General features: G+C 26.4%; 1 protein-coding gene across 1 annotated transcript in view; it reads right to left on the reverse strand.

Moving 5' to 3' along the window:
• The window catches only part of LOC109596224 (location of vulva defective 1), a 53,980-nt gene that overhangs the window by 17,988 nt on the left and 10,620 nt on the right, over positions 1-25,372 (reverse strand). The window contains exon 2 of the mRNA XM_020011722.2: positions 7,302-7,431. Coding sequence (XP_019867281.1) covers positions 7,302-7,431 — 130 coding nt within the window. The remainder of the gene's footprint in view (positions 1-7,301; positions 7,432-25,372) is intronic.

Here is a 25,372-nt window from a genome sequence, read left to right on the forward strand (position 1 = left end):
TATTTTAGATTTTACACATTTCATTAAACATTTGTAAAGCCAATAATCAATTTTTTTGTCAAAATCTGAGATTAAAAAAAATCTTTTAATAAAACTTTTTAACGAATCATTCTAATATATTGCCTGACAGGATAATATATTGAAAAATGAAAACGAAATCAATATCTTTATGAAACAAATATGAAAAATTAATTTAAATTAAAACAATCTAATGAATTTATCCCATAAAACAAATCACAAAAATATACACATTGCTGATTTTGTACTTTTTTATTGTTTAACTAAATATGAGTATTCCACGACTAACTTTTGTAAATTTTAATTAACCTTTAATTTTTATTTATATATTTTGTTGTTTAAATCATTGTTATACATACAATAATATATTTCATATTACGTGATACTTGTAAATTTAATTTAAACAGATTAATTTATTAACTTGAGACATAGAATTTACTGAAGAGCCCTTGTAAAATTATATTATAATTTATTCTATAGAACTTTAATTATGTATATTTTACTTAAAATAGGAAATTAATATATTCTATAAAATGTATTTATTATAATAATATAATATAAACTTATGTGAAATAATCTAATAATGTTGTTAATACATATAATAAATAACTTTGAATATGTACAACAATCATGACATCAAAGTGAGAAAAGACTTTTTTGTTGCATGTAGATAAATAGAAAAAACATATTTCCAATAATTTAAACGTTTTTTGTAAATCAGATAATCTGATGATATTCATTACCTATTACCATACATCAACACGAAAAAAGAGTAGAGTGGTGTTATTATTGGGTGATTATTGCTTTGTATTTTTTAATTTTGGTATTGTGCTAGTAAAATATTAAAAAACAATTTAAATGATTTGTTTTTGTATATCAAACACACGCACGGACATTTTGTATTTCAGTTTCTTTTAATTATTCTACTATATTAGATTAGAAAACTTAATATATAGAATTGTGGTGTAATTTGAGGATGTCTTCTATACATAGTATAATATTTTATTAATAAAATTCAAACGAAATAAATACGGAATTAATTTGAATTAAAATAGTCCAACAAACAAATTTAAACCATAAATCAAATCACATTTACACATTATTAAATATTTTCCGACCAACTTTTAGATTACCATTTGTGTTTAATTAAAGTAGGCCAATTCATTTATTTTATAAAACAACCAAAAAAATGTATACATTGGTTATTAATTTTGCTTTTATACTGCTTAACCACACATAAATATTCCTGGAGTAACTTTTATAAATTTAAATTAGCTTCATATTTTAGATTTATCTCACCTCATATCCCCAAACGCATTTGTAAATATTTGTAACATACAGCAACTTAATTTATATTATAATACAATTACTTCACAAATTTGAAATTTAATTTATTAAGTTTATATTATTTTATAACTTAAAGTTTACAGACGAACCCGTATTACAGTTTATTATACATAATTTTAATTATGTATATTTTAATTAATATCGTGATATTGTTTTCAAAGTACCAAATTAATATTATATAAGTTTCTATTAAATGTATTTATTATAAAAGAATCAAAGAACCTTATGTAGATTTATATATAATTATTTAATATGTTTTCAATTTAGATAATTGAAAAACATCGTATCTATGCAGAACAACCATGACATCAAAGTAAAAATAGATGATTTTGTTTCATGTCGATAAAATACTTACTTTTTAAGAAAGTCGTATGTCATTTCAACAAATATTTTTTTGTCTGACAATTTGAAGATATTATTATAATGCCTTTTGCATTGATTTATTTTTAATGTAGTAGAAAATTGAAACAAAATTGTTTAAACGATTTGTTACCGTATATCATCCACCTATAGTATAGTGTAGAACCTTGATTGTATAGTTTAAACCATTATTTTTAAACGTGCTGCCAGTTTCGTAAAATTATCACGTCCAAAAAAGGTTTGATAAAAAAAGGTGTCTGAATAATATTTCAAATTTTTAAGTAGAATTTAGAATCTACAGTTGGATATAGCGTCTTGTACCAAATTTTAACTTCTGAGATTTGAAAAATAACATTTCATTGAATCTTTTTGACAAAACATATTAATTGGTTACCCTGACTCTATAGATACATCTTGTCGATGTAACATAAGGACATAAAGTAGGGAGTATATAATATTAGAAAAAATACAAACCACATACGAATATTTCTCGAACTACTTTTAAATTTGCCTCATTTTTTATATATACAATAATAAATATAATAATAAACTTAAATTGTACCCCATAATTTAAAATTTAATTTAACCACATTATTTCATTGTATAAGACGAAATTTATTGAAGAGCCCTGGTAATAATTAAATTATTGTTGTCGAAAACTTAAAGTTTGGATATTTGAATTAAAATATTGTTATTGTTTTCAAATTAACATAATAGCAAATAAATATATTTAATCACTATTAAAATTCTATAATATATAATTATAATAATAATGCAAATGTAAAAAAACGATTATTACCTTCATAACTGCCTGAAAAACTTCAAATATATGCAGAACGACCACGACTTCAAAGTGACAAAATCTGTGTATATGTCCACCGTCGGGGAATAAAATTGTCATAAATATGGTGAAATAGTATGAGAGATATTTACTTAGGACGTTTTTCAGTAAAACTTTCGAAATCTCCGCACGATAGAGGAAATATCAACATGCATACATAGGTAAGCCAGGAATTGATTTCCCAAAGGAGACGAATTTAAAATATACCCTCAGTACAGCGTTATATCATTATTTGATTGCTTATCGCATCCAGCCACTCGCTGATTTGAATGTCGGACGATAAATGTGATACGTCACATTTTGCAATTTATGAATTGCATTATTTGTCACTAGCAACCATCGATTTTTTTCAACCAACTTCTAATTAAAGCTTCAGTTCAGTTAAAGAAATAAATCAAATATTCTTCATTTGTTATTGTCAAATATATATTTCCTGTTTTCATCATTCATCAACATTATTAATTTGAAATTGAAAATGTAAATACTAAATGGTAATAAATGTCCCATTTCCCATCAATTTTAAATTTATATTTATAGTAAAAATATTTGACAAGGGTGTTAAATTTTATTTATACAGGGTAATTTATAAATATTGGTTTGATTAATAACGTTCATGGTCCAACAAAATAAATATACTTTTTAGTATCTATTGATTACGAATAAAAAACCTTAATAAATGTCAGGCAAAATTCAATAGTTTTGTTAAGTTCTAAAATATTTCCCAAAGTATTTGATGCAAGCACATAATGGTTTTGAAAAAATTAATATATAATATATACGTATTGATTTAAAAATTAAAAATGCATCTCAACAAAATAAACATATTTTTATTGAAATTTGCTGTGCATAGTGATAAATTTCAATATAATGCTTGAAAAACAAATTTTCTAGAATAAAATTTGAACTTGAAAAGTTAACCCACAATTTTTGAAATATTTTTCAAAATATTTGTCATAATGAAAATATGTGTCATATAAATTATTATTATTACTCTGAGAAAACGATACTTTTTCAATGATATATTTAAATTGTGCAGAAAAGATGTATGAACATTTAGAAACATTGTACAACTACATACATAGCTATGGCAGTTCGTAGTTATTATATTAAAAAATGTTATTATTCCGTCTCCCTTTCCATACGTTCCACTTTCAGACACATTACATTACTTGATTGTATAGAGGGTTCTTTTACGAACATTTACGTCGAATAAAGTCATTTCACAGAAACAGTGTATTACACTGCTTTTTGTACATTTTCTTGCAAGAGTAGAACAAGCTGAGTGTAACAACCTTCAGTGATCTCCGTTCAAATATATCGTCGAATCTCGGTTCGAAACGTGGATATGTTGGATACTGTTCAGCTGGGTCTCGTCCAGACCCTGGAATCAGCAATGAGGAAGTTCTCTATCAAGTAAATGTGTTAGCAACTGAGGGTGGAGTACCTCTAAGGAAGATATGCTTTTAACAGAGGCAAGGTATGCATCCCATGACTTTCTCTACAAAGAACTGTTCAGAAAAATGTTTAAGTACACTAACCCTTAGTGAACAATAAAATGAAATATTCTATGTTTTCGTACGCTCTGTCAAACAACAACTAAACATAGACGTAAGTTTTCCTTTTTTCCTCGGTGTTTTCATTTAATTTTAACATTTCTGTTGTTTTTCACTTTTCGTTGAATTGGTGGTATAAAAATAAATACCACAAGAATAAAATATATTTTCCCAATTCTAAACACTGTTAAGAAAGTCAATAAATTAGTCTGGGTATGTTAGTTACAATGTACAGCCAAACAATATATTCGATTCCCGAGTATTAAATAATAAAGTAACATTAAAGATTAAACAGTTAACCGTACAAGATAATCACGCAATTCTAGTGTACTTTATGTTAGTAATACATTCATTGTATTACAGCCTAACGTTATTGAAAACCGTTGTTGAGAAATTTCATTTCGAGTTAAGTACTATTCAATTCACAATTTTAAAGAATGGTATTATTAGTAAAAAACGTATCAATGCAGTACATTATAATCTCCTAATATTAATATTAATAATATATACATTGGAATAGCACAGTATCCTAACGTTAATTAGGAAAGTCATATCTTTAATTAAATGTAAAATAAATATTTTATATTTTATATGAAGTAATTACACTATATTTTTTCTACTATTATTCATTTTATATCCAAATCAATATAATTTCTATTTAAATTAAATCTTAAACAAAATAAATGAGAAATGCGGCTGGTCACAGAAATATAAATTTGTTAAACAATTTATAACAAAATTTTTAATATTTTGTTAGATATCCCTTGTTCATCTGATGTCAAAGAGACACGAACCAAATCAGACCTCTGAAGATCAGGAAATAATTCCAACAAACGTCAATCTATAAACCTGAACAAATATTGATATTATGGTCGGTAATGATTGTTTGTAATTAAATTTTTGATGTTTTAATAGAGACTAAAAGTTTTCAGTTGTTCTTAGATTCGGACTTTACGTTGGTCAATCAAGAATCTCAAATGATTATATCTTATGCAACTGTGAATAACTTGCATGCTTGCATGTTTTATACATGCTTCCTATCATTATCATGCATAAAAATCCATGTAACTGGTAAATAATCATTGTCAAAAAGTTAATTTATTCAATAAAACAATATAAATCCCACTAAGACTAAAACTCTTAGTATTAAGAGCATTGTTAAACAGTAATAAAAAAAAACAAAAATGTTATAAAACATTTTCAATATATTTTTTATACTGACTGGTCGAAATTTGAATTAAACTCTTTTGTATAATATCATACAAAATGTTTAAATTTAATTTAAATTTGCAGTCGCCACAGTATTGTAGTTAATCGAGTATTTAATTATATTTTCAATATATTTTTATCAATATACCAAACCAATAATTTCGACATTTCATTATACAAATTTTAATTAACTAATTAAAATATTTGCTTATTATTTTCAAAAATCGATTTACAAAAATTCGCTTAAGAATTTTACAAAAGTTTTTATGTTATCAAAGAAATTTTCTACTTTCAAAACAATTAAAGTTGGCCTAAGTCCTAAGACACAATGATAAAATAAGTTTTGTAATTCTCTTACAGTTTGTTTCTAACTTAATTTGATCTTATTTGAGAGTTTGTTTGTTCGATAAACTTCAACATTTAACTGGAAATAAAAATTTAATATTAATAATGTCTATCTTAAACAAAAATAATTAATAAATATTTTCAATATAAATGTATAAAGACTTGTTTTAAATTATTTTATATTTCTGAAGCAATTTTTTTCTTAACTTAAAAAAATACGTACGATATTTTTTAAAAGTGGACAACAAATGTATTTGTAAATCACTTTATTCTTAATATTTTTCTTGATTTAATGTGCTTTGCATAGTATAAAAGCTGTTTTATAGACACAAATTTATTCCAGCATTTGTTCTTCAATTTATTGGCAGCAATTTAAGTATCACACGTATCAATTTTTTACTAGTGTGGGTAACATTTTAATTTTTAGGTTAAGTTAACTATTAACCTAACCTACATAAATTTGTAAATAAATTAATTATAAGTTAGTGGTATTGAGAAAACTTTGAAATTATTAACCAATTGAAAATTGAGCAAATAATTAGTTAATTTCTATATTTCACATAGCAAATAATTGAAAGTCTGAAAGTTTGGCAATAAATTGGCACCCTAAAATGCTATAAAATTTAAGGAAAATAGAACTAGTTATATCTTTCAGCAACTTATTGACTAATTAAAATTGGTCAATTTCTATGTTATACATACATAGAAATTAATTGAAGGTTTTAAAATTTGGCAAATTGGCAAGTATAAAACAATTGAAGTTAATTGATTTTTTAAAACTTTAACTAACTCATAAGAATGTTATTGGAAAAATTACGGAAAATATAAATTGAATAATAAATTAGTGTGAGTAAAAGAGCTTATTTTTTATGATTATTTTTATTATAATTTTCAATTTTCTAAAATATTTCTAATTCTAAAATAATTTGATTTATGCCGTGCAAAATTAAACAAATTTAATGAGAAAATCTAATATTATCTTTAAATTTCAAGAATGGAAACTTATTATATATAGTATAAATTCAGCTCAGACACTATATAAGACTATTCTAGCTACTACTAAAACAGTTAAAGGAAATTTAAAAGTTTAGTTATATTAAAGTTTGTCTAATACAAATAAAAAGGCGTTTTAGATTGTAACTTAATGAGCATGTGGAAATGACAGGCTTCATTAATTCAGATAGAAACAAACTTTGCAGGTGTATTAAACTTTTGGAATCCGTTATACAAGGAAAAATGAAAAAAATAACAGAAAAAGAGCATATTTTTAATAACAACAATATGAATTTTAATAATAACTAACAACCAAGCACAACATTAAAACGTGTCAGGACTGTTTTAACATTTGTCAAGGACCCTTTATGCATTTCAAAGCGAGTTATTAAAGGCCCCAAACAACAACCGGAATACATACAAATGGACGAGCCGCTTTAAACAATGTCAACAGGACAATTCGTCTAATATTACTCCAACATCGATGAGCTCGTGTTCCATTCGGATTTTCATACTGTAACTAACGACGAATTGATTTGGAAAATGATATGTGGATTACGAAAATTAATTTATTAAAACGGAATTAATTAGTTGGTGCACTGATGAAAGTGCACTCGATCCACACAATAACTTACCGGTAACGAGATTAGCATGATGAAATTGACATACTGCATCGGCCTCATACCAGGAAACCCGGTCCCGGAAATGACGGTAGAACACCGGAAATCCCTCTTCGGGTAGCATCCATGTGTTGCTGATGTTCACCTGACAAATTTTAAGGATTATTATTTACTAATAAAATATTTTAACATATGTAATTACGTACTTAAATATTACCAAGTGGAAACATTTAAACGGGTGTGAAAAATACGTACAAATATATCATTAGTATAATTTGTATACATCGATATGATTATAAAAAATATTGATTGAATATTTTTCCACCTCACGAAGTGAATTATCGATTTGATTTAATCATTTTTCGCTTAATTTACTTCATGTTCCTAAACAGGCAACAAATTGAGTTCTTGGAAAAATATATTTCTCATAATTTGTTACGTTTCATATAAAGATGTCGATCAGTATATTACATGTGAAGCACATTTCAGATTGATTTAAAATAAAATCATAAAATTTGTTTGTTGTATAGTTTTATCAAAGACTGTAATGTTTCGTCATTATACTATGATTAATAGTTTATAAAATATTTTCTCTTCAGGGGTTTTAACATAAATATAACAATTTATGCTCCTTTAATTTGCACATTGTATTTATGAAAAAGAACTTTACCTAATTAATCCATTCGTAAATTTACCCTTTATAATATGATTTTGTAAAAAGTCATCCAATTAAATAGATTTTTAATTGTATAATATGATATCCCTACTTAATTTTGATAATTTCAGAATTATTCATTATTTAATACACTTTTAGATTTTTATGTACTGAAGTTATTTAGTTGCGTAGATATTAAATAGTGCATTTAAGTAGTCTTTCATAATAAAGTGAACTGATAAATTACAGTTAAACATTTTTATTCAGTGTAATCCATTTGAAAGCGAGATTTTCACATAATATATTGTATTATTTATATATTGTATTTTTTGTCCAATTTTGATTTTTCGTTTAATTAAAAAGCATAAAAAATATGTTACGTAGAGACAGTATCGATTTTAACTAGACTTAATTGATTAAAAAACAAATTCATATTTTTGATGAAATTTAGTATATATCCATTTCAGAATGTATATATATATATATATATATATATATATATATATATATACTAGGTGGGGTGAAAAGTAACCTCCTTGATCACCAAATGCTGCTATCACGAAAAGGTTATAATCCATTCATATTTTGTTCCGACGTCAAATTTCAGCTAATTTTTGTTACGTTTGGCATCATGATTTTCTCTCATCAAACATTATTTTTTGAGAGGCAAAAGTTGGGTAAATATGGGACTAACACTCCTTCAGATTACACCTAGAAATATTGGTTTCTACATTGAATAAAATGAAAAAAAAAATTGTTTCATTCCCAAGGAGGTTATTTTTCACCCCATCCAGTATATTTATCATTATTGTGCTATTCGTAAATTATTGTGATATCATCTTATCTTTTAAGAAAAGTAGCTAAGCGTGTAATTGGATGAGAAAATTACAAATTAAATTTATTTACAGGCTTATGCACACTTAAAATTGTTATAATTAATATTCACGGGATATTAAATTTAATTGCAAATTTCAATTTGAATATATTGCAGTTTAATTTGGGGCTATTTTATACCGTAATTCCATGGATATCTATAGGTAAATATTTAATATACGCATTTCAATTAAAATTTACAAGTTTATCATTCCATAAACTAAATTCGGATATATAATATATAATTAAAAATAAACAATTTTGTATAAAATTAATATTAATTTAACAAAATTAATTTTTTTTATAAATATGTATATACTTCAAAGGCTGTTATTTTTTTGTTTTTATATTAAATTACAAACAGGAAGTTAGGTCTCATTCTATATTTTCTTTTTTTCTGTTTTATCCTTTGTCATTTATTTCAACAGAAAATAAAGGTGCTTCTAAAAAATTTAATATAGGTCGTATTCAAATATAATAATAGGAACTGACAGAAATGAATAATTATGTAAAGCACTATATAGAAGAGATTTAATTTATTTTTTATATACATTTAAATGTTTAAAATATAAATTGAATGAAATTTGGGTCATTTAACCCCCTAACTCACCCCTAACTTTTAGAAAATTTGTATATTTTGTCCGATTTTAATTTAATTTACAAAATTCAAACATAGCAAATTTTTTATGACAAATCTAACTACATCATAGGATTAAGTACCCCCTTAAATGGGTATATACCAAATTTCATAAAAAAATTATGCATATTCATAACTCTATGAAAAAATTAAAAATCCGCTTTCAACTGTGACACTGTACATATTTTTATGTTTAATATGTTTTGTTATCATATATAATTTTCTGTTTGTTATATTATTTTATAACTGTATTATTTAAAATAAATTATTCATTAAATTGTTCATTACTTCTAATAATTTAACACATGACATTTGTAGATACAATAGACTAAATCAACTTAACTCAATTATAGATAATGAGCCAACATAAATGTACAATATCCAACAATATACTGCAGTTGTAGGAGCAGCTTTACAGATTCAATTATCGGAAACCCTAATTATAATTTAGCAATAGTAATTAGTCGTTGTGTTCTGTGAATTCACCGCATCCAATTATAGTTTCACTAGTTTTCAAATATAGCGTATATAATGAGCAACTAATTTTTTTTTAATTATATTGATTTATTGCTAATTATTGGCAAAGGTAAATTTTTTAATTATTAATAATATAATATCTAATATTAATTATAGAAACGAATAACGAGAAGTATAAAATATTTTGTAAATATTGTTAAAGACTATTTATACCATGGATTTGTAAAAAATTCTGAAACGACTTCTTTATATATAATTTATATGACTATATAAATGCTGTTAAAAATAAGGTATTAAAATTTATAAATATTTCTAAATATACACTTTGGTTCAAAATTCGATATATGTACTTTGTAAACTTAGATTTGAGGGAGTTAGGGTCTAACTTTAAATTTGTGGCCTTAAAAAATGATAATAATATAGCATAACGTAATTAATAATGAAAAACCGACAAATGGATTATTTATTAATCTGCTAATTCCATTATCAGTCAAGTCTCAAGTCTTGTTATTTAAAAACTCCGATTAATAATTAGGATTGCATTTCTATGAATTAATGTCAGTCATTAGTCATTATTCGCTAGTCGTAATATTAGCATAAATTATTCATATTATTTTAAAATCAGTCTAATAGGTTAGTCTACTATCATAATTGCAAGGTATATTTGTTGGACATCAGATCAGGAAGTTATGATTATTTTTTACAATGTTTTTATACAAGGGATTTCTATCAGTTCTTTCATTAGTTGTATGACACCTAACTATTCAAGTCAATTTAAAAACTTACTAAATTAGTCGACTAATCAGTTTCCTTTCTATATATTCTTTTTTAATAATCATAAAGAGTCTTAAATAAAAGTTGCGTTCAATAAAATCACGTAATTTATTGTCAAGTCTTCAAGATAACTTTTTCGTTACTCAGGAAAGAATTTACTTTTGTAAAGAACGCGGAACTGCATTCCCCCTGTCAGAGAAATACTTCAAAATTACTCCAAAAGTATTTATTGGATTTTCTTCCGGCCATTTTGAAATAAACATTAATTACGCGCTCGTAACAGCTACAGAAAATTATTTTCAACCAAAACCATGGCCAGCAAATCGCTTAATGCATTTGCGGAATAAACCTCTTGCAGGGGTTTTGAATATTTTAAATTTAAACTTGCCGGCCGCTAAAAAGCGACAATATCCCCCGGAGTTGTGCGGAACAATTTAATTAATTATTCGTAGTTCATTTACAGTTATGTACCTGTGTGTGTTACGCTTCCCCACGGGCGTTCATGTTGAATTATTTGTAATTGTCCGGCTTATTGACATTTCAACTATACCGGTGCCTAGTCGCAAAATAGGCAGAATTAATACATTGTTGTCTGTAAGTAACAGTTCCAATCTTTAGCAAGCGAAATTATTTAAAGCGGATAATGGAATATATAACCAATTAGCCCTAATTGCTTAATCTTGTATCGGGATTAAAACGTGAACCGCGTACTCGAACTCCTTCATTAATTTCTGTCTATTGCAAACGCTAATCATGTTTTTATATCAGGCATTACCAGCAAAATTATTAGGTATATTGATTAGACAATAATATTATATAATAAATATTAACAATATTATTTGATAATTAATTTATCGGTGTAGAAAAATTTCATCTGAATAATAATTATAAAAGAATATTATGGCATTATGAAACTGTCGCATAAAATATTAAAAATATATTAACGCAATATTAATTATTAATAAACAGTAACATGACGGGAGACTTATAACTTACGTATGTTTGACTGATGATAAAATTAGTATATTAAAAAATTATATGCTTGTCGCAGTAACGACTAATTTAGCAATTGATAGAAATTGCTCATAAATAATTGGATTATGTGATAGGAATAATGGCTATAGATTGATAGAAAAGACTTATATAAAAACCTACCTATTAGCCGGCGTTTTTAAAAAACGTAATTTAGGGCTATAGATGCAATTGTTGTGCGAAAACTGAATGATGGAATTAGTAAATTATTAATAAATAATTCATTATTCTATTTTTAAAATAACTTGACTAATTGCCACGTTACGTTATACAACTAACAACTAACTATCCAAGTGACATTTAAATGACTCGAGATTTATAATTTTCAACTACAGACTAAGAAATAATGTATTATTAATGAAAACCTAAATAATCGGATCATGTGATATGATTAACAACTACGAACTGATAGAAATGTTCTGTATAAAATTTTTAATCGACGTTTTTTAATAACATGACTTGAAACATTTAACTAATGACTAACCATGCAACTGCTATATTTAAACTAGTGATGGAGTTAGTCGACTAAAAAATAATGTAATAGTCGTTTTTTAAAATAACCTGATTGATTAAGTTATAACATACGAGTAACGAATAGCAACTAGCGGCTAACCATAAAATTGATAGAAATCACTCATACGAAAACCTAAATAATTGAATTATATGATATAATTAACAAATATGAACTGATAGAAATGTTCTGTAAAGAAACTAATTTTTAGTCGACGTTTATAAATAACATGGTTTGAGACTAACGACTAATGACTAAAGATGCAGTTGTTGTATTTAAATTGGTGATGGAATTAGCCGACTAACAAATAATCTATTAGTCGTTTTTTAAAAGGACATGAATAATTAGGTTATGTAATAAATAATGACTAGTGATTTACAAAGTAATTGATATATATCACTCGTATGTAAAAACCAAAATAATTGGATTTTGAGATATGACTAATGTCTATGACTTGGTAGAAATGACTTGTATAAAAACTAATTTATTAATTAGCGTTTTTATATAACATGATTTCACACTTACAACTAACTACAGAGAATACTACTGTTGCATTTAAATTGGTGATGGAATTACTCGTCTAACAAATAACTAACAACTAACGGTGCAACACTTATATTAAATCTGATGATGTAATTAGATGACTAACAAATAATGTATTAGTCGTTTTTTAAAATTACTTGATTAATTTAGATTATATGACACACTAACGAATAATGACTAGAGTTTAACCATATATTTGATAGAAATCATTCGCACGAAAACCTAAATAATTTGATTATGTGATACGACTAACAACTCTGAACTGATAGAAATTATTTGTATAAAACCCTAGTGACTAACCGTAGAATTGATAGAAATCAGTCATACGAAAACCTCTCATGACTTGGAATATTTAACTAACGACATCTTTAGTCGTTACTGTTATATTTAAATTGGTGATGGAATTAGTCGGCTATCAGATACTATATTAGTTGATTTTTATTATATCCTGATTAATTAGGTTATGAGAACGATTAAGGAATAACGACTAAAGGCTTGCCATGTAATTGATAGAGATTACTCACTCATATGAAAATCTTAATAATTGAAAATTATGTGATGCAACTAACGATTATAAACTGATAGAAATAACTCGTATAAAACCTATTTATTAGTTAGCGTTTTTAAATAACATGGCTTAAGACTAACGATTAATGACTAAAGATGCAGTTGTTGTATTTAAACTGGTGATGGAATTAGCCGACTAACAAATAATCTATTAGTCGTTTTTTAAAGGAATGTGAATAATTAGGTTATGTAATACGATTAACGAATAACGACTAGTGACTAACAATGCAATAGATATATTTGTCACTCGTATATAAAGACCTAAATAATTGGATTTTGAGATATGACTAATGACTATGAACTGATAGAAATGACTTGTACAAAAACTTAATATTAATTGGCGTTTTTTAATAACATGATTTCACACTTAAAATCTAATTACAGAGAATACTACTGTTGCATTTAAATTAGTGTTGGACTAACAAATAATTTAATTCTAATCTATTTATTAATTTTGTAAAATTACTTGATTAATTTAGGTTATGTGACACAACTAACGAATAACGACTATAGTTTAACCATATATTTTATAAAAATCACTCGTACGAAAACCCTAAATAATTGGATTATGTGATACGACTAATAACTATGAACTGATAGAAATTATTTGTATAAAAACCTTTTTACTAGTCGGCGTTTTTAAATAACATGATTTGAGACTTATAACTAACGATCTAACTGATTTTTTTAAATTTATTTAAACCAATTTAAATTGGTAATAGAATTAGTTGACTAACAAATAAAGTAATAGATGCTTTTTAAAATAACCTGATTAATTGGCTTATGTGACACGACAAACGAATAAGGACTAGCGGCTAACCATGTAATTGATAGAAATCACTCGTATATAAATGTAAATAATTGCGTGATATATGTATAACCCGTATAACGACTAATAATGAATTGATAAAAATTACTTGTATAAGAACATGTTGTTCAATGAACAGTTGAAGACAATTTGAATAAACATTAATCGTATTGACGAGTATCGTTTATTCAATATCTAATAAACTGAAAGTTGGTTATTAAAATTAATAGTTAGCCGAATAGTGGTTATTGAAATTCGATTATTCCTAATACTAGTCATATCGTTCTCCTTGTTTCAATTATGGCGGATGCGCCAAAATATACCATATTAAAAAGTCATTTAATTTCAACCACGTCTTCCGTAAATGGTGAATAAAAAGGAAATTTTAAAACTGTTTAACAAAAACCTTAAACTTCGAGGGAAGCTAAGAGCTTTTGTTATACGATTAATATACTTCAGAACAAATTCCATTAAAAGAATTTTAAGCGGAAAAGCAAATATAAATGTTTTACGTTTCCCCATTATGACTTATAAAAGTGACTTACCTTTATAGCACCAAATTAGACGTTTCTCGAGGAAGTATTTCATTAAAAAATTTACTTTACAAAATCAAATTAAATTAAAGCCACGTACAAATATCTAACGAAAAACGTGATAAAACTTCGGCGAACGTAGGAAAGTTAATTGTAAACAAACGCTTTAAGCTGCGGTTTAGGTAGTTAGATTGTCGAAAAATTAATGTTATCCGGCTCCAAAAGACGGAATAATGAATTTATCAGTTTGTGGTTTGTCCCTGCTCATTTAATTTTACGGCGGTTTACCTGCGACGGGTAAACCGCTGCTGCGGTGCCATTAAGCATATACATAATTTAGAAATAAACTTATGCTACCTCTGGGTCACGTAGTCGCATTACAGAAGATTAAAAGCATTTAATAAAGTTTGCTTTTATCAAAAAATATTTTCCACCCTCGGCTAAAATTATATTCACTTAAAATTCCTGTATTCGAATTTTTAAATGTTTTTTTAGTGTATTTGAACTAAGGCCGTTTTCTGATAATATAAAAAGGATGTCACTAAATGTGAGTTTTAAAAAATTGATTTAAAATGTGTTTTAATGATAACTGGTGTATGTTAGTTAATATCAACATAATTAGGATTACAATGTAGACGTTTTAAGATTAAGCTCAAATACACATGAATGATGGCGACATAAAAAATATTTGAATATTGTAATCCTATTTTTCTACATTTTTATCCATTAATAATAATAATAATATCTAGAACATTTCTTTTTCTAAAAAGCGAAGAGGTTTAAGAGAAAAGGTAAAAAATATAAATATATGATTTTCTGAACTAAAAAATATGCACATATTAAAAATCTTAAAGCGGGGATGTGCGCTTTATACATATTTTATTAACATTGTTATACAATATACACATAGTTAAATTGGAATCGAATCCACGGAAAAATTTATTACATATACAGAGTATTAATTGTTTAACTGATGAAAGTCATTTAATTATTGATAAATTTTGTCATTTTCCTCATTGAAAGTATATTAGTTTCCAATATCTGAAGATTCATGATTTTAATCAATAGTTTATTTCACTGACAAATTGTAAATTACATCATTAGAGAAACAATATACTTAATATAAAATTAAACAAATCTTTATTACTGTTTCATGAAAATAAAAAAATTCAAACAAATAATTTTTAGAAATGACACTAATATGAATAAGTGATTTACGACAAATGTACAACTTTTTTCTTAAATTTTAAATATAATTTGGGTGCATTAAACACCTAAACAATGGTTAATAAAGATTTTGTTTAAACTAGTTTCCACAGAGAATGGCAAGCCCAATAGAGATAAATTATATTTAGATGGAAAGATAATTAAATTATATGTCTAACGGTACTCAATTCGATTGGAATAGGAAATTAGTTTAGTTGCAGTTGAGGAAAATGTATTAATTAATTTTTGACGATCTTCACCCATTATTGTCTTTGGAAGTTCTTAATAGTAATTCTAATATCCTAAGACATTTAATGAATAGTTTATTCAGACGACCGTTTATAATAATTTTGAGCGCATTGAATAGAGTAATGGTGTAATAGAGTTTTTATTTAAAGGGTGGTAACTTCGATTGACATAAATTACACGTTCGATGATATTCTATTTGTTTCAATTGGAATCAGAATACTTGAATGATGAAAATATTTCATATAAATTTTTACTATCATCAGCTATTTTCATCTTTGGAAATAATTTTTCCAGTAATAATTAATTTCAATATTCCAAGATTTATCTTTTTAATAAATAATTTGAATATTGAAGTAATTATATTCAAATAATAACTTGATGTACAGTTATAACAATTTTGATTAATATTTTTACAAAAATCAAAAATGTGATTACAAATGAAATTGGTACCTACATGATTGGCATGACCGGTTGAGATAAAATGTATTTCGATACGAAAGTGATTAAATTGCACGTCCAACGGCACCCAATTCATTTTGATTGGAATCAGTAATTAGTTGAGTTACAGCTGATGAAAATATTCCGTGTAATTTTTGACGAGTTTTACCCTATTTTATTATTGGAAGTAGTATTTTCAACAATAAATAATTCCAATATATAAAGGTTCACACTTTTAATCGACCGGTTTATTTAGACAGCAAATTGAAATTTGCGTCATCAGAAATAGAATATTAGAGAAGTAGTATGTGACTTCATGCTTAGCTAGTTTATAAATTTAAATTTAGAAATCTAAAAAAATTCTCTTCTATTATAGGATAATTTGGAATCATTGAATACCTAGATAACGATAAAATTATGATTTTACTTAAACTGGTACCGACAATGTTTGGTATGTCCGATTAAACTAAAATATATTTTGATAAGACGGTGATTAAATTACACGTCCAACGGTTGTCGGTTACATTTAGTTGGCATTAGGAAATGGTTGAATTAGATCTTAAAAATGTTCCTTGTAGTTTTTGACGAACTTCGTCACTGAAAATAGTTTTGTTTAATATCAAATAATTCACATATCCCATAATCGGTAGTTTCTACAGATGACAAATGATAACATATTATTATGAATGCTTTAAAAAATTAAATTTTAGAAGTAGAGAAATTATCCCTTATGTTTTTAGAATAGTTTGAGTGCATTGTTCAACTACAATAAATAATAGTGTAATGTAGATTTTACTAAAATTAGCAACCACATAATATAACAAGTTCGATTCAGATAAATTATGTCGATAGAAAGGTATTTAAATTGTTTGAATGTTCCGTCATACTAAATTCATTTGGATTTTGATATGATTTTGCTTAAACTGGCGCCCACCCTGCTTAACATGTCCGATTAAGATAAATATATTTCGATAGGAAAGTGATTAAATTACACGTTCAAAGGTACTCAGTTCGGTTCGATTGAAATAAAAAATTATTTAAGTTACAGTTCATGAAAATGTTTCATGTGATTTTTGATGATCTTCAGTCATTTTCGTTATTTGAAGTAATTTTATGCAAAAACCAATCATTCCAAAATATCAAAACTGATATTATATTATATTATTATTATATTGAAATTGTGATAAAATATATTTCGGTAGAAAAATTACATATCCAACAGTACTTAATTCGTTTCCATTGAAATCGGAAATAAATTAGTTTAGAACTAATCAAATTTTTAATGATCTTCAGTCTTTCTTGTAATTGGAAGTAGCTTTTTTCAATAATAAATATATAATTCCAGTATATCATGATCTTTAATCGATAATTTATAATATACAATAAAGTAATATGACTTGTGATTTACAAATTTAAATTTTAAGAATATAGAAATTTGTTATTAATTTTAAGAGTAATTTGAGTGCATTAAATACCTTGATAAGAGTACAATTATTATTTTACTACAATGATTAACGTGCCTTGTTCTGATAAAACATATTTTGATAGGAAGATTATTAAATTGCACGTCCAACGATACTCATTTCGTTTCGATTGATATCAGAAATTACTTACAATACAGCTAAGGCATAAGTTTTGGCAATCTTCTACCGTTTTCATCATTGGAGGTATTTTATCAATATATCAATCATATTCATATTTTAATCGATAGCTCATTAAAATTTCAAGTTGAAAATTAACATACGTCACAAGATGATTTAATGTAGATATATTATTTATATTATCATTCTAATGTAGAGCAACAAATTATAAAATATAATAATTTTATTAAAACAATGATTCTTTTTAATTTCAATTAATTTTATAATTATTAACTGTCTAAACATTTCGTAATTTCTTTTATATACAAATATCTTCATTTACATAGTTTTTATATAACTTTTTATTTCGAGTGGGGTTCATAAGTAAAGCAACCAAACCGTATATTCAATACGGTTGATTTTATAATTTATTTATTTGTCCAACATCGTTCCTTAAATCCATTTATCGATATAAATTAAACAACAAATTGTAGCAAAGTTTCCGAATGGGGAAAAAATAGAGTAAAATTGCAATTTAAATTTATCATACAAATCGATCATTTCGAGAATGATTTCCAATGTTAACAGAAGGAATACACTGAAAGAAGTTCCCAAAAGTATTAGAAAACGAAGGACTAACAAAGTCATGGACAGGATGGTTGCGTATCCCGTATAAATTAAGAAATTAACGAAGTCAATGTATGAGTGAAAACTAAAAGAAGTTGGCCTCTATGGTAGAAAATCAGAAAAGAAACCCTTTATTTCTGCAGAAAATAGAGCAAATGGGCAAAACAATTTTGGCTTCTGATGAAAGCCAGTTCCAATTATTCAAATCTGATGGCAGTTCATGGGTAAAAAGGCCAATTAATGAAAGGTATAATCTCAAGTATACGGACCTACTGTGAAGCATGGTAGAGGAGGCGTTATGGTTTGAGGATGTTTTCCTGGGTTCTGGGCCTACTGGTTAAGACAGACGAGATAATAGATCATTTCGTTTATCGTGACATTCTGGGGAATCATATGCTTCCATTTGTCGAAGATAACATGAGTTTAAGGTAGTAAAAAAATAGTTCCATATTATTATGCTTATGGTAACATGGTTAAAAATCAAAATTAGGAAAATAACCTAGTTTTATTTAAGGTTCTTATGAACATATATAGCTCTTATTGTTTTTTCCTAGAAGCTACCACCATGCCCCAAAAATATACCACAAAGTTCTGAGAATAACAAATTTTACTGATTTTCAGTATTGTTTGATTTATTCAGAAACGGTAACAGATAGATCTGAAACTTGCAGCATCGAAGTATCTTATGAGGAAATGTTGGTATTTCCTGAAATTATGAGCCCGATACATCACTGAGGCCGATTCGGTATTCTTATCGTCCCCTTTTGAATGAACTTTAAGTTCAAAATCACTGAAAAGAAATATCAAACTATTATATTGAAAAAGTATTGAAATCAATGAAAAAAAGATATTTAGAAATAATTAAAAATAATGGATATGTATCCTAGATACTAAATAAAGGAAGGCAAAATATATGTAACGTTATTTTATTTTACAATTGCTCTACTTTTGAATACTTTAATTTGTTTTTTTCTTTTTCAGAAATATTAATAAATACCTTACCAAACCTACTAATAAACAGTTATTGTTGTTGTCGTATTGATGTTTCAAACACATTGCATGACTGACAATAATGGGGATATTTAAACGTAAAGTTGCTCTACATTTGAGCGATAGAACATTAATATATGTTGATAGGAAAGTAATTAAATGACACGTCCATCGGTTCTCAGTTCATTTAGATTGGACTCGAAAACTAGTGGGTCTCCTCTGATGTTCCACATATTTTTTGCCATTTTCAACATTGGTAGTAGTTTTCATAAAAGATTAATTTAAAATGAGATAATTTTAATTTAACGTAAAGCTCACAAGTTGCGTTACAATATTTAACACAAACAAAATTCTATGTTCATGCAAACATGAACAAAAATCCTTGATGTGGGTAGTATGTAATTATAAATCCCTCACTGAATATTAATTCTCAACTATCTTCGTGAAATGGCAATTATTAACACGGTCTTAACAAAAGTACGCTTCGCTGAAGCAAAAAATCTACTCAAAAATCCATTAGCTAGAGCTTACGTTATTCGATAGCATAAACATTGGAACCACTACAACTTTAGAATATTTTTCATTTGAACCTATGTTTTAGAATTAATTTTAACTTCATCCCGAACAAAAATCCATAAATTATCCAGCCATTTTCTGTATAGGAAACTAAAAAAAATTGATATGCTAATTCAGACACACCCATGTTTAATTATGAATCAGGCATCCCTTATTGGAGTAAATGATACTTCGGCTCTACAGACCCGAAAGATAAATTTTTCAAGCCTCTGTTGACCTGGCTTTGAATAATAAAATCGGGTTTGCTTTTTATCGTACACGTCGGTTTTAATAATTAATTAAGTTCATTAAACTAGCATGGAAAACTAACTTAAAATTAAATTTATTTTAATGGAGTTTCATGTGATTTTCAAACTGTACATAAATGTATCAGCGAGATCCTCTTTTTATTATGTTTACGTAAAACTTCCAATTACTGGATCTAGGTCAAGTTTTTTTCAAACTTTGTATATCAAATTATTAGTTTTCTACTATTTTTCCAATCAAATTGTTATCCTTAGTGAATAAATATAATAGATAAATACATTATTGAAATTGATTTCTGTGAAAGATACAAGGAATTCCTTTACGATAAAACAGAATTTGTTATAAAGTAAAAACACAAAAAACGCATCTTATAAATTCGATTTCTGAAGGGAGGTTTCCAAGGTGCTCTGTCAGTATATCAATTCAATTTAAAATATATCAAATATTTCATTTTAATTTCAATGGCGAAATTTGTTTATCGACTAAAATTTTATATTTATATTCACAGTATTATTGGAGATACAAAAATATATTTAATTAATTGTGATTAAAAATTGTCAACGTTAATATTAATATAGCTGAGCAGAAATAGAATATAATCCTGAGCCAGTATAATATTTGTGGAATTCTTTAATTAATTTTGTATTTGAAAAGGTTATATGAATTAAATATTAAATGAATATAAAACAGAAAAGCTGAAGAGAAAGAATAAAAATATTTCGTATACATTAAGATAAATGAAATATAATTTTTAGAAGTGACTATAATTACAGTAACTTTTTAAAATATATTAAAAATATGACCTGTACGAATTTTTTTTTCTAATTGTTTTATCTACTAGACAATTGAAGAACTAATTTAATTGTTTTCTTAAAAAATGTGTAATTTTTATTTTTCAATGGACAAAAGTATAGCAACTTTTTACTTTATGGTCTTGCAATGCTCTTTGTGAATTTAAATCGATTATTTACTTCTTTTGCTTATTATAATTATTTAATTATTGATCGAGTGAAACTGTAAGAAAAATTATAATTCTGCATTACCAAGACTTAAAGAAATAAAGAGAAATGACTAAGAGTTTACGTCAAAATAAGTTAATCGTTTTTTGTATTATTAAATTTAATTTATAAAAAAATGATGGTTCTGCTTATGGTAACATCCTACAGGGATAAAACTACACAAAAAGTTTGTTATACCCACTATTTATGTTTGTCTGCTCAGTATACATTTATTCCTTTTATTTAATTGTGACAATGCAATGAAAATAGAAAAACTACCACATTAATTTTACTCAGTCAGTGTAAAAAGTTTGTGCTAGTCGATTATTTACATCGTTATTCCCGTCAGTCACCAATTAATTGTTATCCGAATTCACCGTCACCCATGTGAAGCATCAAGAACTTATCACCACGGAGCTCCGTCAGCGATCACGGAACTGTCAAAAGGTAGGTTGCTTTACGTTCTTATTTCTACGTTGACTCTTTCACTGAAACATGGTGGTGATGCAATTAATTAAACATGAACGTGATCCCAGACACAAATCTAAAATTGCGACAGATTGGTTACAAAACCAAACATCGATGTTTTATCTTGTCCATTCTAATTTCCAGACATCAACCCCATCAAAAACATGAAAGATCACGTTTAACATAAACATTTGACGAATTTAAATGCAGGAAGCTTGCAGGAATATTGTAATATATTCGGAACATGGTCAAAACTATATCATGGAGATGAGTTAAAAATATAAAACAAAAAGAATGTTATACAAAACGTTAGTGTTCAATTAAATAACACAGATTTAATTATTAAAAATTCCTTTCAAAATTTAATTTTTAGAGCTAACTGAAAACTTGATAAAACCTAATCAATTATCTAAATTTTGAAAAAACAGTAGAATATCAAATATGTATTTGAACTATTGCTTTGCCTTTAACAATTAAATAAAATCTTCGCCAATATTGTTTAAAATTTTTTTATAAATCTCAATAGGAACTCAAACTAAGGGATAAAATTTTTAGAAAACTGGCAAATAAATAAGGTAATTCTAGATTTTGGTCTCCTTAAGAGATGCAAACAAATTTTAAAGTCATTAGGGGATAAAATACCCTTGAGGAACAATTATTAAGTACCAAGATTCTGATGTAATCATTCTGCTTCTAACAATTCTTGTAAAATTAAATACTTGAAGTATAATTTTTCCAAATTAAAACAAGTTAGGGTGATTTACCTAACTTATTTATTAGAACTGGACAACGGAAAACAGAATTGATTTGAAGTTTTTAAAGTAATTATAACTTGATCTGAACTACTTTTCTGATTTATTTTGAACCGTCACTAATTTTGTATTATATTTTTGGATTTTCAAGTTTTACATATAATTGCAAATATAATGACTATACCATGTCTTATAACAGTTGGACTTAAAAGTTCGTAGGGTAGCATAGAAAAAATCTTTTTTTTTATAGAATTTGATTTTATTAATCAATATAATTACCTTCGAGGGCGATACAACGATTATAGAGGTCATACAATTTTTCGATACCATTTTTATTATACGATTTGTCTTTAGCCTCAAAATAGGCTTCAGTCCACTCGACTGACTATCGGTTCGACTCTGGTGCGAAATGATGGAGTCATTGTCACATATCGACGCAAAAATTCGAGTTTATTTTCGATTGAACAGCTCCAAACACTGCTCAGAATCATCAATTCGTTGTTGTTTTTGGCGCGAGCTCAAGCATCCACTTTGAACAGAGCTTTCGCATACCCAAATATTCATTCACGATATGTCAAACACGTTCCTTTGATATCTTTAGGGCCTCAGCTATCTCAATCAACTTCACTTTACAGTTAACCGAAATTATTTTGTGCACTTAATATTTATTTATCTACGAGTTATAAGTAAAACCGAAAATTTTTGTTAAATTTTTCAAACTTTGACCTCCGATATTTCCTAAACAGTAAACTTATGAAAAAATTGTAAAATACCTTTTTTGAAGAGCATTCAATTTCCAACAAAAACATATGGAACTGAAGAAAAAATAAAAAACTGAGATGAGAAGGTCCTTCCTATTAAAATTAAGAGCTCATCTTTAGAGAGCATTTTTAAAGGTGTCTAGGACCCAATTTTTCAGTGTCGGAAATTAAAAAAAAATAATCGACATTTTTGGCACACCCTAAAAAGCATAGAGAAAAAAGAAGCTCAACCACATCTGTCTTTACTGTTACCAATGTCATAAGTAAAACTCTCATGACAGTGATAGTTGGTAGATCCAAAGCTAAGTGATAATTTTGACTGTGTTCCATATAATAGAGAACTAATGCTCAATCTATTTAATCCTACTTAGACAAATACTAGTAGTTGAAATTGAAGTTCCACAAGCCCTTATTTTATATTCTCTAAAAATGTTCTCTTTGAGAATATTTATAGAAAACAGAATAAGTTAAATACGCACAATGACAAAACTTGTGACAAACTATCCAAACAACTGTATTGCTTCAGTAGTTTAAGAGGCATTGCTTCCGCAGATATTCTAAAGACTTCATATTATTCAACTTCACACAGTTTCCCGGGCTATGAAATTTTAATATGGGGCAAAGTAAGAGAAGCCGGAAAGCTATTTAAACTGAAAAAGAGAGCAACAATAGCATATTTGACTTGTTGGGGCGAAGAGATTTCTGTAAATCTGCTTTTACGGAACATGAGACAATTACTATAACATCAATGTATATTTGGAATATATTAGAAGCTCCAAAAAGTCTGCCAAACAATCCGTTGATTATTGAAACACAAAACTTTTTGTACAAATACAAATGTAATATGTGTTAAAAAACAAAATAGAGTATGGTCTCATTTTTGCTTGTTTCAATATTGCCTTGTGTTTATGTTTGATTTGTATTTTATTTACTTATGTACACAATTTCATATAGTGATTGATACTACATATATTATTGATAGTCATGATTATTACCAGTAATAATTAATGTTTAATAATTTATTTGATAGTACATATACATCATTCAAAATGTTAAAACAATATAAATTATTTCTAACATATGTTATAAGTCACTAAATAGTAGACAATGATTAAATCTAACAAAGGTTTATATAAACAAGAATATGCAAACATTTTTCTAAAACATGAAATTTACAAATGGAGTTTTCACAGGTAAATATTCACCCTCTGAATTACCAAGGATAAAGGATATCACGATTTGACGCAAGAGATTTTCACTGTCTAGCACACTAATGTACAAATGTCTGAAACTCGACGTTAACAAGCTAAAAGGCATTTGCTTTTGCTGTATATACTATAGTATATCATTTTCATGTGTTACTAGGATACAGATAGACTGTATACATTTACACATTCACGTACTATTATCTATGAAAAAGGTGTAATAAAACTAGCAACACACTACACTCATAAAAATTTTAATTAAAGTACATTTCAAATTAAAACAATAAATGAATAAAAATGAACACATGTAACATTCATTAATGTTTTAATAGGAAAGATTTTTCCAAATGTAATGAAATCATTCTTTATGGAGAATATATTTATTTATATAATAATATTTATTTTTGGCATTATATGGAAATATTCATTATAATCGATAGCATAGTCAGTTAAATATTATATTTTTAGCTTTTTTAATTTTTTATTATTTTAATTGGAATTGGAAACTAGCCAATATATTTTATAGTGCCATTTATTTGAAATTTCTTTTGTAAGATTTATGTATTTATTTTAACATGTA

Source organism: Aethina tumida, chromosome 4 (assembly GCF_024364675.1).
Source record: "Aethina tumida isolate Nest 87 chromosome 4, icAetTumi1.1, whole genome shotgun sequence".
NCBI lineage: Eukaryota > Metazoa > Arthropoda > Insecta > Coleoptera > Nitidulidae > Aethina > Aethina tumida.